The sequence below is a fragment of the Lycorma delicatula genome, chromosome 5 (assembly GCF_047948215.1).
Source record: "Lycorma delicatula isolate Av1 chromosome 5, ASM4794821v1, whole genome shotgun sequence".
Lineage (NCBI taxonomy): Eukaryota > Metazoa > Arthropoda > Insecta > Hemiptera > Fulgoridae > Lycorma > Lycorma delicatula.
In genome coordinates this window covers 151,628,610-151,649,388 of record NC_134459.1, presented here as the reverse complement: position 1 = coordinate 151,649,388, position 20,779 = coordinate 151,628,610, and the positions used below count along the sequence as shown (strand labels likewise).

The 20,779-nt window shown below is 26.2% G+C and overlaps 1 protein-coding gene across 1 annotated transcript in view; it reads right to left on the bottom strand.

The window, feature by feature from the left end:
* Positions 1–430: 430 nt before the first annotated feature.
* Positions 431–20,779, bottom strand: part of Tsf1 (Transferrin 1) — a 32,228-nt gene continuing 11,879 nt past the window's right edge. Inside the window, exons 2-14 of the mRNA XM_075367332.1 lie at positions 19,323–19,425; positions 18,294–18,433; positions 17,566–17,699; positions 17,111–17,255; positions 16,109–16,266; positions 13,459–13,625; positions 12,979–13,133; positions 10,944–11,187; positions 7,222–7,562; positions 5,850–5,962; positions 3,770–3,913; positions 1,810–1,911; positions 431–1,000 (exon numbers count right to left, since the gene is read on the bottom strand). Of these exons, the coding sequence (XP_075223447.1) occupies positions 995–1,000; positions 1,810–1,911; positions 3,770–3,913; positions 5,850–5,962; positions 7,222–7,562; positions 10,944–11,187; positions 12,979–13,133; positions 13,459–13,625; positions 16,109–16,266; positions 17,111–17,255; positions 17,566–17,699; positions 18,294–18,433; positions 19,323–19,425 (1,952 nt within the window). The 3' untranslated portion in view covers positions 431–994. The remainder of the gene's footprint in view (positions 1,001–1,809; positions 1,912–3,769; positions 3,914–5,849; positions 5,963–7,221; positions 7,563–10,943; positions 11,188–12,978; positions 13,134–13,458; positions 13,626–16,108; positions 16,267–17,110; positions 17,256–17,565; positions 17,700–18,293; positions 18,434–19,322; positions 19,426–20,779) is intronic.

Below are 20,779 nucleotides of genomic sequence, written 5' to 3'. Positions count from 1 at the left end.
ATAATATGTTGAAATCTTAAGTGATTGGTGGATTTTACAGTTATTTATTAGACTGCAACTTGTAACTATTTTTCTGGATGATTTTGAATTTTTAACATTGACAACCTGCAGATTGAATTTCTCTTGTCGCATGGAATGCTTGTATATTGCAGCAACATTGCAGCTGTTGTGAAAGAATAAGTGATCACTCTATGACAGTATGGCACCACAAAAAAACCAGGTATAACCACTGATGCATTTCCTGTGGAAAGTATCCAAGGAAGAAAGGAATAACTATCCAACAAGAACTGTATCTGTAGATCTATTTCTGTAGCCCTATGTCTCTCTAAAGATCTATTTTTCAGTACCTTCTCTTTGACTTGTAAAATTTATTTAAAATATTTAAACGAATTGAGGTGAATTAAAGGGAATTACAAAAAAAAACTCAACATAACTCTCAAATGTATTATATTTATTAAAATAAAAATTGAGTGTAACTTCCTTAAAATTATTAACTACAGTAGGATTTTACTTTTAATGTTTATTTTATAAAAATGTTATAAATTTATCACAGAAATATTCTACTAGGCTACTAATCTATAACAATATAAATCACACAATGCAAAATGTAAATATCAGTCAAAATGTATATTTTGTTTACACATATATATCAACAGTTTATTAGTAAAACTTATGTTGAACTCTTAGGTGATGTGTGATAAACGACTATCATAAATCGTTTATGGCTTGTACTTTATTACTTGAGATTTAAATGTACTTTAACATATATTATTGAGTTACTGTATGAGGAAAAACAATTAGATTAAAAAAAACTCTTTTGCAACAAACTAATCCAAAAAAAGTTCACATTTTCAATTAATAGTTATAGGAAATAAAATATATAAATAATAAATACTTTTACTCAAAATATATGCAACCAGTTAATAAACTTTAAGCACATTTTGCTCAGATACTTTCTTCTGAAGATAGTTGTGCGGATTTCAAACAGATTTTATTAATGCTGAAACAAAGCACAAACAAATAAAATTAATTAAAAGTGCATACAATTTATTTAAATATATACAATTTAATTAAAAACTAATATTTTTATCAGTGATAAACGCACAGAGGTCAGAAATGTTTCATAAAATTATCATGCGTCATGACTGCTTTTAATTAAAAAAATGAATAAATGGTTTACATTGAAGTTAAAGTACTGGGATCTTTGATTTCATTTTTAATATTTATGAAAATGCTTCAAAAAAATAATTAAAAAAAAATAATTAGTTTTCATTGCATCTTTAGTTGACTGAAATAAAGTATTATTCCCTTGTATTATACATTCCACAGTAATTGTCTGCTACCTGATTACTCTTGACGGCCTTAAATTACAAAAAAAGAGAAGAAGGTATTCATTCATTCCATTCTACTAAAGCTATACAATATCTTAATACAGAAGAACTGCATTAAAAACATTTTTTTCAAAGTTAAAATCAACTTATATATTATATATTTTCATGATATGGCCAGTTCTTAAAAGGTTCTAGCTCACCAATAAAGATAGTTGCTACATATGTGTTTAGTGTACTTTAATAAACAAAAAATGAATCAGTAAAGTTTCAGAATTCAGTTGGTATCGGCTAATGTTAAAAGTAATATAAGTAGGTGCACTAATATCTGCCAACTTGCCAAATCTCATCTTTCCTATCAAATATTATTCGTTTGGTTTTTTGAATCTTAAGAATTATAATTTGTCTTCATATCAACTTAAAGATTTTGGACAATACAATATTTTATTTGATAAAGTAAATATAATTTTTGTGAATTTACCTGATGATCATGAGGGCATGAATCAACTTCTGTCAGTATCTTTTTAAATTCTTCCTGTTTTGATACAGCTTCATTATTATTGATGAAACCAACAGCATAATTCTGAAAAAAAAAATTGTAATAAAACAGGTTCATTGAAACATTTTACTATTTTCTGTTAAAATTTCTAAATGAAAAGTACACCCAAGTTATAAAAAAATACCAAAGTTCAGATTGAAAGATAAGGTTGCAGAACCTTACAGAATGATTTTGAAAATATGTGAATAGAGAAGAAGAGGACAAAGAAGAATTAAAAGTGAAAACATTACTCCCCGCCATTTAACAAATGAAAAAAGAGCAGAAAGAATCAATCAATTAGTAGAATGCCAATAAAATCGATTGCCATTTCTCCTCCAAATTTTATCTGAAAATAGGAACTAAAATGTACAAAAAATAAAATAAATATTAATTAAAATTAGTTATGTTGAGATTTGCTAGTTGCATGTTATAACATTAGTTCATTTCATGTGTGTTATACTTTCTCGTAGAAGCTTGAACAGTTTTATCTTTTTCTCTAACTGACTCCAACTTTTCATTCACAGTTTACAAGTATATTGTTTAAAATTAAAATTTGTAGCACCAAAGTACTTTTTATAGAATTTCTCAACTTAGGTTTTTCTCCTTTATTTACACTTTTTAGGGTTTCCTAAGCATTTTAAATCTTTCGACATCTATGTTTCTTTTTTTAAATGTGTTAATAGTAAGTTACACAATAAATGTTGTTCTATTTAGTGACTATTTTCCCATTTTTTAAGTTATCATATTTATAGTTATTTTAAACTGTTTTCCTTCATTTTGTTGTTATCCAACTTTATAACTAGGATATATTTAAAAATGACAACTTGAATCTTATTTTGGGCCAATTTGTTTTTAATCAGTTGCAAGTAAGTGTATTAAACTTGCAACATACCTGATAGTATCAATATTTTCTACAAATTGTTGATTTGTGTCGAACTACAATCTTTACAATATATTGCAAACGTGCCCCCTGTTAAGAAAAAGATTTATCTGGTTAGTTAAATTTCAGACATAGCTTATAAATATATGCTGTGTGAACTTTTTAAACCAGATACATTCTTGATATCATTAGATCTTTTCAAACTTATGGCATTATATCAATGATATTATATCAATTTTTCTTTCACTCTACTGCATCGAATCTTATTAGGCTGAAAATGTTTCTCTTCTTTCTTGTTGTATGTTTTGATGAGTAAATTATTATTAATATTTACTAGCCAAAGGTTATTATAGGTTACGATTGTAAAATAAAAAATCAGAAATAAAGACTTGTTTCTTTATTTGTCTGTTCTACAAACTGTTCTAAAGACAGGTTTTGTAGAACCGTTCATAACTGTTCATAAAGCATTTCGCTATGGTGAACATCATGAAGGTGTACTAGTTCAGCAATGGAAGATTAGTTCAATTGTCATTTTCCATAATTATCTTGGAATAGAATGGTTATTATTTCTGAGAACAAGTATTCCATTTTTAGGATTGGAATTAGCTTTTTGAACTCTTCCAGTACTTGTTGATTAGAAAGTTACAAAATTATTAGATAATTAGACATTTTTTGATCAGGTAATCGAAAAAATAAGATTAAAAACCATGTGATTTAAAGTAACCACCAGTGAGAAAGTATTACAATACGCTTCCTTTTAATTTCTGATTTGTTAACCTTTATAATATATTCAACTTTTTGTGAATAATGGGTTACATAAAGGTGATTTAATATAATTGTAAATATACAAACAAATTTTATTTTTGAGAAAGGTTATATTTAATTTGTTTACTGTTATACTGTAATTCTATTTAATAATTGTAACCAAAAGTTTTATGCTACAAATTCATGTTTCCTGTTAACTAATTATGTTATAACAATAGTATAGTATTAGTTTCCACTAATTCATTGTGTAATACTTACAGAAAATAATACATTAGATTTTCCATTGTAATTGCCAAACATCTTAAATATATGATCATTTGTACTAAACAGTTTTCCTGCAGAAAGAATACAGAATAATATGTCATCACGTTCTACTGGTGTAAGATCATTTCGTGCCACAATCTGCAAATAAATAAATTGTAGTTACTTTAATAATAGATTTTTATAGTTTAGAATTATGTACAATAATTTATTATTGAAATTCTTAACATTATTTTAATTACAATTCTTGATAGTTAACTTTTTTTTATATTTTAAGTAACACCTACTGTTACGAGCACTACCCACTAAAAAATGCTCACTACACATATATGAACACACCAATGTTTCTTGATGTACTGTTCATTGAATGTGGTCTGGTTGCTGCATTTTACCTTATTTCACAGCCTTTAGTTTCCATATTGGTATTTCCTAAGGTGTTTCAGATGTTGTGGAACCATCAGGTAATAAAGGATGCAGGTTTTCCATGATCTAAATATTTATTACTCATTGTATATTAGTATCATTCATCCAGTTCAGACTCTTATCAAAATTAAATAAATTTTTTTCTGCACACTAACAAATGAGATTTGAAATAAAATAGATTTGACCAAATTTCAGCCATTGACCAAACAATACAAGTTGTATGTAGTTTAATTTTATTTATTTTAAATATTTCTATTCAAGAAATGCATTTTATGATTCATTATTATTTTTTTAATTTATGTTTATACAATTTTTTTTGTATGAACTATCATAAATAATTAAATTAAATGAATTATATTCATTTGAAAGATTATACTTTAAAAGTAAATTAATACCGTACTTTTAAATTAATAAGTAACAAATGAAGGAATAATTAAGAGTGTATAATTACAGGAAGCTGTTTTCTTTTCATCTTATTGAAGAATTATTAAATTATTTTTTAACTTGCCATCTACACTAGCAATGTTGTATGTTATATAAAAAAAAAGCCATTGACAAAAGTTCATACATACAGAGTATTGTGATATGCCACAAGCCTTTCATCTGCAATATGTCCTCTGGTTTCAAATCCTGATCAAGCTTTTATGTTACACTTCTGTATAATTAATCCTTTTATGAAAATTAAATCGTTATTATCAAATGTGTAATAGTCTTTAATAAGAGATTTGCAACATCATGTGCAAGGTGTTATCATCCATTTGTTTTGACTATGACTATCTGCTTTAAAAATGTCAATTATTCTTTTTCTTTGTTAAATCTCAGTAAAATATTTTTTTTAAAAACAGATCCCACTTTAAGCCTTTTGGTCTACCTTAATGGAACTATTATAAAAACAAATATGGACAAATTCTAAAATTTTATTGAAATGTTCCCAGAAAATCTTTTCAGAATTTTTATTCTTGTGCCATAAACAATTTTCATAAAGATTTTTTAAAACCACATTTTTATAATAATTCTGAAATTAAGTTTTTACATTTTTACATATATTTTAAATCTTTATATTAGATTTCATCATGTACATTATTTATGTCACAAATTATGATGAAATCAGATGTGTTCTTTTAGTGATTCATAAAATAATAATAATAATAATAATAATATATTTGTAATTGGGGTAAGTGTTTTCATAGATACCGCTATCATACCATTTTAGGTAAAATTATCATTCATTTGTTTTATGTTTTTTATCTATATCTAATAGAATATAATTAGATATTTTTCATATTACTCTGTGCAAAACAAAAGAAAAAAATTCTATTAATATTAAGAAAAACTTATGCCTTTTTATCATATCTGTGTATCAACAGCTGTTAATTTTTTATTTTAAATGTTGCTTATATTTTCTTTTCATTTTGTTAGGGGCTTTCTTACAATATTTCCTATTTATTCCTGTTTCTGAAATATATGACATCTGAGAAAATGTTAACTTTTATTCTAATCCATTTGAGAGTATATATGTAGCTGATGTTTACAACACAAAATAAAGCTTTTTCCTAATGTTAATCTCTAGTTATAGGATTTATAAAGAAATAGTAATAAATTCATTTAATGAGTAAGGACTTGAACTAAAGAATGAATTAATCTGATTACTTACAACACTGCCTGGCGCTTCTCCAATGTGGCATGGATTTGCTACGTTTACTTCACACCTTTTTCCATCAAGCCCAATGAATTCATAATCTTTTGCGTTCTTGCCTTCGGAGTGTTCTGTAAACATAATAAAAAAAAAGTTTTTTTTTAATACCTTCATTGTATCAGTATTCATTACATAGCTTTTGTAAAATTTTTAGTTCTATTCATAACAAAGTATAACATACATAACTACATTAACATGTTCGCAACTATCTGGTGCTCGTTCTGTTCTTTTATTTTTTTATTTTATGGTTAAGTTTTTTCAGATATTGAAAATAAAATCCATTACCAGTTAAGCTTAACTTAAGTCGCACAAATGTTTTTAATGCAAAACATTTTATCAAGTAGTTTATTATTAATTTTATAGTTAATTGTTCAGCAGTTGATTTATTGAGGATGCAATTATTAAGCAAATAGAATATCAAAACGAAGTAGTAATTACAAATGTGTTGCTGTTCTGGCATCATCAACACTTATAATATTTTTAAAAAAAATATTTCATCTTCTTGATGAAATAATTAAAAGAATTCTTGTTTAAATATTTTATCTTGACTTGTCAGTGTTTTCAGCCAATTGTTCAATTTAGATCAGATGCATCAAATTATTGGTTTATATCATCCAGAAAGTATAATGTTTAACTGCAAAAAACTGTTTAAGCTTCATTGAAAAGATTTTTGGCAGCTAGAAAATATTATTTTATCTTTCACTCTAATGAGCATTTTTCTTACTTCTATATAAAAACAATATTTATAAGTTAATCTTTTCTATTTAAAACAAACAAAAAAATTACTGAACATTATTTATTTGATAAAATAGTCTGCCAGAAATTAGAATTACTTATATGAAACAAGAAAGATTATTAAAATAGAATACGTAAAAAAAATATATTTTATTATACAATTTTATCGATTTATGTTGGGAAAAGCTTTTTTGATAATTCATCAATTTATTAATCTAAAACATTACCATTACTCAAAAGATTAGTCGTCTTTTCTAATCACTCTTAACCACTATATGGTTAATTAATTCAGAAATAAAAATAATAATATTTCATTCAATGAACAACATTCCTGTACATGAAAATTATTGAAAATTACAAATGATTCACTTTCAAATAAATGGAACTATTCCTCCAAAGATCTTTTATAGCAAATTATCAACACCTTCCTCAGCAGAGTTTGTGGCAGCATCCTTCTACAATTTTTCTATAAAATCTGTACAGGAAGTGCTAATTATTAGTTGTGAAACACCTTTAAAGGAATAATTTCATCAGTTTTTTAATACTAGCACTTAATGATTTTTTTTTAATAATATTTCAAATTAAAGATATTTACCTAGAGCCATTTTAACTTCTTCAGCACCAACAAAAATGACATCAACGTCTTCAGAATCTAAACAATGAATTAGATCATCTGATTCTTTAACACCACCAGTAAAGAATTCTGACATTGCTTTTGCACGAGGACAATTGTTTGCTTGTATAGCATTCGTTTTTAACAAAGCAGAGATTGGAACTACCCATCCTGCAGCAGGTCTGCTCTGTGACATGCATACCTTTCCACCTTTTAATTCATTCAGTGATTTGTGTGGGGATGTCTTCTTAACCATTGCTACTACATATTGGCTTGTCTTTTTATCTTTAAAAATTTCAGAAGCAACTGGTTCCAATTTTTTGCTGAAAATATTTAAAAGATATAATTATCCAAATAATTTAATTTTACTCAGAAATAAATAAAGAGATTCCTTAAATTAAATATATTAAATTCAATTTATACATGTATTTTTTTCTGATACTTAACTGCTTTTATGTTTTTAAGTTCTCATGGTGTACCGTAACTTGTTACATTTTTAATTTATTTATAAAATCTCTTATTAAAAACAATTTTTTTCAATTTGAAGTTATTACTATTTTATTGTTAATATCATTACATTAATTTACTACATATATTAAGGTATTAAAAAATATGTACTTTTAATACTCTCTTAACAATTTTGAATACCAAAGTTAATATTTAGAATAAAAAAGTCCCTTTCGGCACGCCGGAAGGCAGAGGTAGATTTCACCAGTGCTAAATACGAGTTAAAGAGATTTCCACCTTAAAGTTAAGAAAAACTTCAAATTTACTCAATATGACAATGGTTGAATGTGAAAAAAGTTTCACATGTTTAGCATACAACAAGCCCCATCTTCTTACAATTCCAGCAACATTTTTGTCATTCCTTGCCGTAAGGGTTAGTCACATCAAAAATTGTTTCAGACAAGTTTTAGGTACTGTTTAGAGGACTAATAACCACTTTAAACTGATTCAATACTGTGCCTATTAAGGGAGGTATGATTTTTTTGTCTTCAAAACCCCATTCTTTCCGCCCCCTGACCAGTAGTTGGTGATATCAAAAAACGTTACTTTGATAAGTTTTAGGCCCTTATCCTAAGAATAGTAGGAACTTTAAACAAATTTGATGTTTTACTTAAAAAGAAAGTTATAGCGATATTTTATTTTTTTGATAAAGCCCCTCCATTTCCACCCCTGTGGTTTGATTTTGCCCATTAACAAACTCGATCGAGTTTTTGGGTCATTATATTTTATTTATCAATTTGAAAGTGATTGGCACAAAATTACGGCAGTTATCATCTCCACAAAAAGGTAAAATATATTTTTATATGTATACAAATGTATATATAAACTTTTGAATTGATGATGGTTTTGGGGTCTGGGGAATGTAAAACGCAAAGATATGTCAAAATTTTCTGGAAGTCGAATCATGGTACCCATTACAATTTTAGCTTTCTTATGAAATCTACTTAGGTCTACATATTAACATACTACTGACTATACCTGTTTAGATTCCTATACTCTGTACTTCCTGTAATCTATAGACTCAGATTTATTTTTTTGTTTTTAGGGAGTAGTGACAGTATAAATTCATTTGAATGTTTACATTACACTGGCTGTATTTTTAGGTAGATTTCATAAGAAAGCTACCTATTGCTATGGGTACCATGATTCAACTTCTGAAAATTATGACATACCTTCGAGTTTCACATCCCCCAGACCCCAAAACCACCATCAGCTCAAAAGTTTATATATACATAAGTATATATATTTCACTTTTTTGACATGATAACTGACATAATTTTGCACCAATCACTTTCAAATTATTCCTTAAAAACAACTCTTCCTAAAATCTCAGTCAAATTCGTTAACAACCAAAATTGGTCTGTGGGAGGGGCTTCTTAAAAAAAAAAACATAATATTGCTATGACTTTCTTATTAAGTAAAATATATAATTCGTTTAAAGTTCCTGTTAGTCTTTGGATAAGGGCCTAAAAACTATATAAGTAAAATTTTTTGATATCGCCAACCATTGGCCCAAGGGGTGGAAAAAATGGGGTTTTGAAGACAAAAAATCATACCTCCCTTAATAAACAATGTATCAAATTGGTTTAAAGTGGTCGTTAGTCCTCTAAACACTACCTAAAACTTTTGTCTGAAACAACTTTTCATACGGCCAATCCTTACGGCAAGGAATGACCAAAATATTGCTGCAGTTGTAAGAAGATGGGGCTTATCGTATGCTAAATATGTGAAACTTTTTTCACATGCAACCATTGTCATATTGAGTAAATTTGAAGTTTTTCTTAACTTTAAGGTGGACATTTTTTTTATTCCTTACTTTGCACCAGTGAAATCTACCTCTGCCTTCCGATGGGTCAAAAGAGATTTTTTTTTCTTATCAGATCTAGTTTTCACATCATTATAGTGATCAGTAGAAAATCACTTATAACTAAAATTTATTTTATAAGTATTAATAATTTTTGTTATTCAATTCTCATCTGTTTTTATTATTAATATTAATAACACAATTGATCATATAATGAGTTTATTTAGCTCTGCCTGTGATACTGTATACTCATCATTTAATTTACAAACATAACAAGTACAAAAACAATTACTTTATTTTATCTTAGGATAAAAAAAAACAAACACAAATTTGTAGGAGTGTATTAGCATCATAATAAATGTAATTCTTGTACTCAAGTGTTCTGAAAAGTTCTATGAAGTAGGTGTAAAGAGAATTAGGGTGCATGTATCAATTCTAGGATGCTTGAAACAAAAAACAATTTTCCACCTCAGCAGAAAGTCACTGCATCACTAAGTGTTGCCTAATTTTTCAGGCATATGAAAAAGTAGCTTAAAGTAAGCTACTTTACTGGTAACTACTGGTAAGCTACTGGCTCTACTGATAAGCTACTTTTACTGGTAAGTGAAATCCAGCAACAATTCTGATAAATTTTACTTTTTAATTTAGAATATTACCTGAGTATTGTATTACTACTAATAAAAAATTATTTATTTTTATTATAGTTCCTTTTTTGTATATAATTTTTTGAAATTAAGAAATACTTTTTTTAAATCAACTTGGTACACTTAATAACACAATCACTACTCTGTACTAATTTTTTCTTTTGATAATTCAGTTCAAGAATGTCTTTTAATAACCAATTATTAAAACACACTGGGTTTCTGATTCAAAACCTGATTAGTATGTTTCATGTGAAAAAATTTATTTATTATCCAAAAAAATTATAGTAAAAGTTTTTTAAAGAATAAATAAGCAAATTACGTAGACTTTAATGGGTTGACTTACAGGAGGTTCCCAGTTTTTCATAATAACTGGAATGGGCTCAAATAAGATAACCCAGATTTATTGATTAGATTTTACTTTAAATAAAAAGTTAATTTGTTAAGAAACAACTTGTTTGTGCAGGAAAACAGTACATTGAATATACATTTAAATTTACATTATGTTGTAATGTTTGGTAAATATTGCCTTTGTTATAATTTGTTACATAATCTTACTCTTCTTGTAAGTAATGTAATTTAAAATGTTTTCTAGTTGTTGAAAATAATTTGAATATTTTTCAGTCTTTTCAGTTAATGTATGTTTTGGTATATCTGGGTCCTGGTAACTGGGAATTTACTGTAATTTTTATATAATAATTTTTTTTATTCTTTGAAAATATTTCATTAAATTAAACTTTTAGCAAATATACCTTTCAGCTTTGTTAAGGAATCCAATATCAATAGATACAATTTCAGCTTCTTTTTTGTTAACAGCATTCATACATTCATCTAGAGACGATTTCAAAACGCAGTCCATTTCTGGCCTTATATCTCGAGAGAAGGCTGCTTTTTTCAAAGTTATACATTTATCTTTTTCAACTTCTGATGTGACGCATAATCTTACTTTGCGTGCTGGTTTCATAACATCACGTTCAATGACATCAGTGTATTTTGCTGAAAAATAATAACTTTCATAGCTTACATACATATTTTATTTTTTGCTTCACAATAATTTTTCATAGATTTGGATGATGCTCATGTAATTTATAGCTCATAATGTAGCCAGTAGAAGCATAGCTTCTACAACAAGGTTATAGTTTCTGCATATACTGTTAATATAAAAGACCCTCTTACCTTTTTCAGTTGTGTTACATTTGACTTGTATGATACGTATACATTACATACCTTTCATATATTGTGTATAGGCCTACTTAATAATATATTTACATTATTTTCACATTACACTATTATGTTTACATTATAATCATATTTTTGCCGATATTACTCATTGCTCTGTCTCTTTTATATTCTGCTAGATACTTGTTTTTTAGAATAATATTTAATAGCAGTTCATTTAATTATTTTCTTATAGACAAATAAATTTTTTTTTTTAATATTTACAACATGATATAAATCTTTTTCTAATTGTTCAGTTAATGTACAATCCAAGTAAATATATTAATGAAAAATACATTATACAATGATATAAACTTAATTGTACCAAATTATGCTAATATCATTTCATTAAAAAAAATTCAAAACAAAAAACAAAAGCCTGGCAGAAATGTAGCTCATGTGATGATCAATCAAAGCCACAAACATTGAATTCTACTATCTACTTCAACATATCTATCTCTTATCTATCACAACTAGTACTCACCTTTTTTTTAAAAAAAAGGAGTACTGTTTACTTTTCTTCTTTTAAATTGTCTTGATAGCAAATTAATGTAAAACAGACTTCAAATATTGTAATTTTCAAATTCAACTGTTACTCTTATTGTATTTAATATCAGTCGCTTATGTCTTTAGATATTAAAATATATTCAAAAACATTTTCATGTGTAAGAACAAGGATTAAGAAATTGTAATTGTTAATTAATTTTAATCAACAACATTAATTTGCTGATAAAATTAATTACATTCTAATCTGAGAACTATTGTATCTTAATCAAGACTAATCATAAAATATTTATAATATTCATTGGTTATATAATTTTCAAATATACATACACCAAATACAATATGTAAACAAAAAGCATATAATTGTTAATAGTAGTAATAAATGTTTATTTAATAATGCAAAAAGATGTAACAGGAAAGAATGCAAAGTTTTATTTGCATTTTTAAATTAACTTCTTAGTAACTGTTTTACTTTAATAATGCGTATTCTTTTAGCATTACATAGGTCTACTATAATTGTTTTGTTTGAAATAATCATCATTAATAAATTTAGAAATATTTTTTATATTTGTAATATTATATTTTATTGATATCACAACCTTGACCCAACCCTATTAACAAAATTGTTAGTCTGGTTAAATCATGTTTCTTAGGTTATGTTGGCCTAACCCACCGGGTTGGTTTAATGGGGAATGCGTCTTCCCAAATCAGCTGATTTGGAAGTCAAGAGTTCCAGCATTCAAGTCCTAGTAAAGGCAGTTATTTTATACAGATTTGAATACTATATCATGGATACCGGTGTTCTTTGATGTTTAGGTTTCAATTAACCACACATCTCAAGAATGGTCAAACTGAGGGCTGTACAAGACTACACTTCATTTACACTCATACATATCATCCTCATTCATCCTCTGCAATAATGCCTGAACAGTTTCCCGGAGGCTAAACAGGAAAAAGAGAGAAAGCGTTATGTTGGCCTGTACAATCAAATATATCACATTTAATTGATAGATCAATATCCTGAATTACATAAACATGATCTTTATTTTAATCCTTTATCCTTACCTTTATCAAGATATTCTTGTGGTGTAATAACTGTTTTGCTATCAACAGCCAAGGTATCGTTATTTAATACCAAAACTGAAGTAATCCAGTCAGCATGCGATGATTCTCCAAATTCATTTAATTTCTTAATTTCATCCCTCAATTCTTTAAGTTCACTATAAATAAAAAAATACACATATATAAAGTCAGTATTAAATGTTCTGCAGAAAAATTTTTTTTTTATATGATAATATATACTTCATTTTCATAGAGTCATTATTTTCTACTACCTATAATTATTTTTATTTTAAAATGTACTATTAATATTTTGGTTAAAATGTAATGCAGAATGATTGTTTTATCACTAAAATTACTGATTTCTGATAATAGATGGTTCTCTTTCCTTATAATGTTGAAATAACCTTATACTACTGAGATATAAATAAGTCATCTAAGAGACCTTTTTGTAAACATACTTGTAATCATCCAATAGCTATTTACCTTGGAACATCTGTAATTTCTTCATTAGCAACATAACCTGGCCATGGTCTAGCTGCCCATGTACATGGGGGTCCAGTTAAAGGTTTCTTTGTAGCATCATTACATAAGTACATATAATCATTTGGATTAACATCGACTTGAGCTGCTGGCTTAGTTCCATATGGCATCTGTAATTTAATAAACAAATAAAAAATGTTAATAAATCAACAATATTTTATTAGCTTTTATCAAATATTTTTAAAGAAATCTCCTCATTTATAATTTGTTTTCTAAAATTTCCATTCCTTCCTCTACAGAACACTTTCTTCAACTACTTCTTTAACATACGTGTAAAATTAAATTATAATCTATATATATATATATATATATATATATATATATATATAAAAGAACATGTCCTGACTAACTGTCTGACTGATTCATCAACATGCCCAAAAAAAACTACTGAAGATAAATTGATGAAAATTTGGATGTATGTTCTGACAGTATAAGAAAGAATTTTTTTGAAATTCCAAGTTTAAAGGGTTAAAATGGAGTAAACAATGAAATTTACTATTTTTTTAATTTCTTGACAACAAATGAAGATATCAACTTGATTTTTTGGTGTGCAATTTTAATGTAAATATATAGAAATTAATTTCTAGATTTTTCAAAATTCAGTCTTGAAAGTAAGGTAAAAAAATTTGAACAATGCTTGCAAATTTTACCCATTTCCGACTATACTAAACGATATTCCCTATATTGGGGGTGCAAATACTCTTCAGATACCCATTTTCCTATATTTCATCTCGATCTAATATCTAATACCCATTTTCATGTTTTTTTGTTTTTTTTTAATTTTGATTTTTTAAGGGGGCGACGGTGTACAGTGAGTTGGTTCAACCAACACAGTCACTGTTACTATATGTAGGACATGACTTGCTGCTTCTGCTTCTAGTAACTTAACTAAAAAATATAAAATTAAAGTAATTAAAAAACAAATGAGAAACGAAGTATGGTCACTTCCTATTGATGTTTGTCAGGTAACAATAAGAACTGGGCAAAATACATCTTTACCTGTACAAAGAAATTACAACATAGTGATATTTTTTATAATCGCAATAGGCTTTAATTTTTATTTATTATTATTATTATTATCACAAGCATGAGTTTAATGAACACAGCAGGGTCCAAGGGGCAGAACCCTCTGGCTAAACAGGAAGGGTGAGCAAAGAAAGCCATGACCAATATTTCCTGACCACAATGGGAAATACAAGTAACCATATAGTGCAGGTGAAGCTGTGACAGGGATACTAGTTTAAAATAAAATGTAACAAATATTGTTGTAAAATTATTCTGATTTTATATTAAAAAATAAAAACAAATTTTCAAAAATATAAAATTTGATTAATATTAGAAATTAATTCCCATAAAAATAGATTTCATAACTTCAGAAATTATACATAATAAAATACACCGACACAAAAAAAATAATAAATTAAAATTAAAAATTATTACTTGATAACTTGACTTTCAATGTCATAAATAAGTTACAATAATTCTTCTTAGAAAAATGTTTTCTGTTAAAATAACACTATAAAATACTCACAAGATATAGAGAACTTATTTGTGAGTATTAAAATTATATTCTGCTGCTGGAATGTAATTTAGTAGATTAATTATATAGTACAGTTCATTATGTTAAACAAAATTATTAATTTTTAATAGTAAACTGATAACAGATTAGTTTACTTTTGAAAAAAATATTCTTTACCTCTGTTATGATCTTTGTTAATGACAGTAATCCTTACATTTTTCTTTGCAATGACTATTAATGGTTTTTTTTTTTTTAGCTAAAGAACATATATTTAATCGCTTATTTGATTAAAAAAATGTGATTAGATTTGAACCATTACACTCTGTGAGTATAATGGTGGTTTTATAAAATATTTTGTAACTCAGAGTTTAAATGTGTTAATATGTCAGTTTTTTTTTTTTAATTTGTGTCAAATTTTCCTGATTTTTCATTATGTGTTTATTTAAACTATTTTTCTCTGAGGTTCTTGATAAATACACCACTGTGTTATATCATGTATTGCATATAAATATCAAAAACTGAATCAGATAGATATATTTATAACACTGTATTAACTAAGAACTCATATTTTGAATGTAGTTGGAAATAGGGTTAGTTTTGAATTATACCTGTTAATCATAGTTGATCATAATATCCATGTGTATATATTCTATAAAACATATTCCTTTTATATATATATATATATATATATATATATATGATCTCATATTGTAATATTGTTGAATTTTTAATATACATTTATAGTTTTCAAACAATAATTGTGTTTTTGTATGGACTGCTTTTAAGGGTTCTTTGTATCTTTGTTTGAATCTGCATCTTATTTATCTGATGTGGACAAGTTGATGCAGTAAGAGTATTTTAATTTATTTATATTCTTGTGGTATTGTGTGTTCTGTGCATGTGATGTTTATTTTATTTTTTTATGTATTTTTTTTGTTACAAATTTCCTTTTTAAAAAAAGTTTAACTATATTCAACACTTCATGTTATTTTGTATTATACTCAATTTTTTTTTTTATTGAAAAAAATAAATATATGTTTAGTTAATTAGTGTAATAGAAACATTTTAACTTACTCCAAAGACTTTTTTGACATAAATGACCTTAGTCCAAGCCACCTCACCACCACCTTTTGTCAAACAGCGTAATGCTCCTTCATAACCAGAGTTTGCATCTGGATAATCACATTTTTGAGGGAATTCACACAAAGCACATAAGTTGGCATACTGAGTTTCTGTAATAAAATAAACAATAAAATATATAATACTAATGAATTTGATTTAAAATTCTACAAAGGAAATTGGAATGACTTTCATCTATTTAAAAGGAAAGTAATAAATGTGATAAATAACGTGTATGTATTACTGTGACATTATTCATTAATTTATCTTTTATGAAAATAATATGTCTACATTAAATTAACAAAATTTTTCCTTTTTTTCTTTTTACATTTAAGCATCGCTTAAATTGTTAATAAAGAAATGAATGACATTCATGAATTGTCAATTGAGTGACATACAATTTATATATATATATATATTTCTTCTTTTTTTATTAATTCACCTTATAAGCTTGAAGTTTGTGCAAGGGAATATGAAATGGAAATTTTGTAGTATATGAAAAATGCCATGCCCAACCAGGATCCAAACCCAGGACCTCTGGATGAAAGGCTGAGTTGCTACCACTCCACCATAAAGTCAGATTGGAAAATAAAATAAAGATAAAAATAGTTCAGAATTAATCTTTTTTTCAATTATGCCACTTGATGTATCCACATCATAATCTAGCTAAAAAAAATGGGATATAATATATCATTAAAACTTATTAAAATTTTTAATAATTATTAAAAACATATGTTAACGAATTATTGATATGTATTGAATACTTAGTTACATAAAAACTATAAATCAATTCTTTTTATTGATTTTCACTTATTTTATAGGATTAACATTTAGATTTTGTAGCTTTATTTGGGGTACAATAATCATACATTTTGATTTTATTTATTTAATAAATTTTTATTTCATAACATGGATTAAGAGTCTATTAGGTATTTTTTTAATTAAAGTGATACTTACTCAAGCGGGTGTTGGTTTCAGGATCTGGTGCCCATTTTCCAACAAGACAGGCTTTACTAAAGAACTGAGAAAGAGCATGCAGTTCATTTTCTCGTGGTGAGATATTTGTGTTATTAAGTGGTGGAAGGATTCCCATTTTTGTAAGCTGTAAAACAAATATTACTTACAAATAAATTACATTTTCATAAGTATAAATCAACTTTTATAAATTTAAAAAATATTAAAACTAAAATTTTATCTCAGATAAATATTTATGTTCAGTTTCATCCGTTATCTAATACACCTGTGATTGCACCTGTGTATTTTCTTATGCAACATACATCTGTGATAAATCCAACCCTCTAAATTGTTTATATTTCTTTGTTATTTAAATATAATATTATGATAAATAATTTGAAATTGCTTCAAAATTCAAGCAAAATTTAAAACTTATTAAAGATAAAAATAAATATTACCTTTGTAATGGGGATTTTGTACCCTACATTACGTCCTACTCCAGTATGACAAGATTTAAGACCACGTAATTGGTGAAGATCATTAATCTCTAAATCTTTGTGAATTACAGCAACTGCTTCATAACGGAATTCATCTGAAAAATTATTAATATTGTTTTAATCATTGTTTATAATATGAAATTATTTTCATCACATAGTTTATTGAAAGCAACTCTACTTAAGATTTTAAAAAGTTTTAACGTATATTTTTTTTAAAAACATTTTATTATACATTTTGCTCCAGTGTGCCATTAAAAGTTTAGATTTTGTGTTAAAATTTCACTTGCAGTCATTTGCTCAGCTTTAATTAAAAGTAAAAATATATATATAAAACAATGTCCTTACTAAAAATTATTGTAACTTTAAAATCATTAATAAATTACTAAAAGATGAATAATTAAATTGATCAAGCCATATTGATCATTTTGTATTGGTTAAAATAGTGCTTTTAGATTTTGAATCTATAATTGCCGATCTTGAATCCAATTCCTGGCAAGGTCTGTGGTATTTTTTCAATTATTATTTAATTTAGCTTACCTTTTTTGTTAAAATACATGCAGTAGCATGTCTGAGATTGTAATAATGAATTAAAATACAAATGCATATGTATTCATCCACATAGACATTCACCTGAAATAGCCTGTTAATGAGATTAAATTAAATTACATTAAATTAGACAGATAACTTACTTTCTGGTTCTTCTTTTGTTCTTATTTCCTTGAAAACTCTGAAATACTTATTATCGTGTTTTGCTGCAACATACATATCCTCAGGTTCAAATGCTCCCCAGTCAGCATTATGGTTTTCAATTTTTTCGACACAATCGATTCTAAAAAAATAAATTAAAAAAAAATTCAGACAGACCCATTTAAGAACTCAAATTTACCTCTTATTACAAGGTCCAGTTTTCAAAAATCTTTCAATATTTTCTCTTTTGAGTCATCCACATGAATATTATAGTACAGTGAATGGAATAGTATACCGTGATAGATATGTCAAAGAAGTCAGTTACCAGTCTAGCAAGCAAACCTTACCATGATAACTTTCTAAAGTTTGATGAGTAATGATATTTTAATGCTTTTTTTGTATACATTTCTAAATATATGAACAGTGCTAACTCTAAACTCGAACAAAACCTTTGGTAAAGATGTGAAAATTTTTTAAAATAAATAAAAAAGCTTTCCCAGTAATAATACTGTACATTTTATTTTTATTAAATAATATTTAATAGGATAAGTATAAGGTGCTTTAACTCACATTGTAATTCACACCAAATTTATATTTTTTCTTATACCAAAAGATATAAATACATACTTTGATGAAATACGAGTATTTTATATATATATGTACAACATATGTTCATACATACATCTCTAAGTTATAGACATCTATTACTAACCTTTATTGGCTTTAAGTAATAACCATATTAATGTTTTAGTTGCACGTTACACTATTACATAAATCAAATAGATAAACTTAAAATAAGTAATGTAAAAAAAAATTATGTAACTACATTTGTAAGTCCCTCTTCTTTCATATTTAACATGATAATTTATGATTTTTAAAATCTTAATTTACGAATACAGTAGTACTAAAAAGGTGTATTGAACTAGTTCTGTTATTCAATAAGTATTATGTTTGATGTGTATGTATATAAATAAATACATATATTGTGGTTGTATAATATTTATATGTAATAAAACTTGAATAAATCTCACCTATCTCTTGCAGGGACACACGTCAAATTAATGCCGAGTCCTTTCGCTTGTTCTATCATTTTCAAACATGGTTTATAAGCTTTCTCAGGAATACACAGTTTAACTGAAAAAGATAATAAATTTAAAAAAATCAGTTAATTTATTTTTTTAATTAAATAAGGAAGTAATAAAAAACACATTTTTAACATTTTTTTTTTAATAAAACTGATTTTTAAAAACCTCATAAATAAATGAAACTATTGTTTTTTTTTTTTAATTTTGTCTTTTTGAAGTCTGTGCCAAATTAAAAATTTACAATCTTAATTTGGCTGGACTTCATAAAGTGATTTTTTTTTAATTACTATTTTATTTCAATCTCAAATATGTGTAAGCTTACAAAAAATAATGCCCATATGAAAAAAAGCTGACTGTAAGAAATAAAAAGAAAATGAGAATTAAATGAGAAAATACTTTGAATATTTAGTATACTTTTTATACTTCACGTATAATGACTTAGGCTACACACCGTTACTCTGTAACAATTCAGTACTGAGTAATAATCATGTCAAATTAGTAAAAAATATCTCAAGTTTGGTATATAGACCATGTAAAAATTTTTGTTATAATAATCTTCCAACTAGCTACAACTTGTTGTGTAACAAATAGAGGATTTTTTCTGTGAAATAAAAAAATATGTATAAAAATTGTGCATTAAGAAAAGTAGGCTTGAAGATAACATAAAAAAATAGATTGATTTGAAAACCTCCTTTTTGAGGTTAAAATTTATATTATCCTTTAAGTATAATAATCTGAATGATATACTACTAATTTTTTTTTTTTTATTTTATAATGGGTGCTAGCAGAAAATTTGTAAAATTCTTACATAGCATTAGTGACAGATCAGCTGTTACAATTAAGTGCTGAGACTTTGTCATCTATTGTGGAGAAGTATCTTAACCAAAAAATAAATAAATATGATATATTGTAAATTTTCATAAATAATTTAAACTATCCAAAAATATTATCAGATTATCTAAACAATTAGAATTATTATAAAAGAATTTTTATCTCAACAAATATTTTTGTTTGTAAGGTTCTATAAGCATAACAATTACAAAAACTTGATGAGTCACAAGTCAGCACAGTCTTTATAAGAAATTTTGAATATCCCATGTCACACTTCTAAGGGAAAGTAAGAATTGAAATGATTTTCCCATTGTCTTCACCACTGAGCTGAGTATACTTTTCTCTACAGCATACCAACCCTGTGGAAATTCAGATAATATTAGCATAAGAAACAATATTTCAACCAAATTAACCGCAAGGATTGGCTTTATAGTGAACATCATTCCTCTGAGAGAAAACAACTCTTGTGCTGCTTATATCTGAAGTGCTTTTACATGTATTGTAGCCACAATAAAGACCAGTAAATTTAGTGTAAACAACAGATTAATAATTCTTTCAGTTATAAAACAATA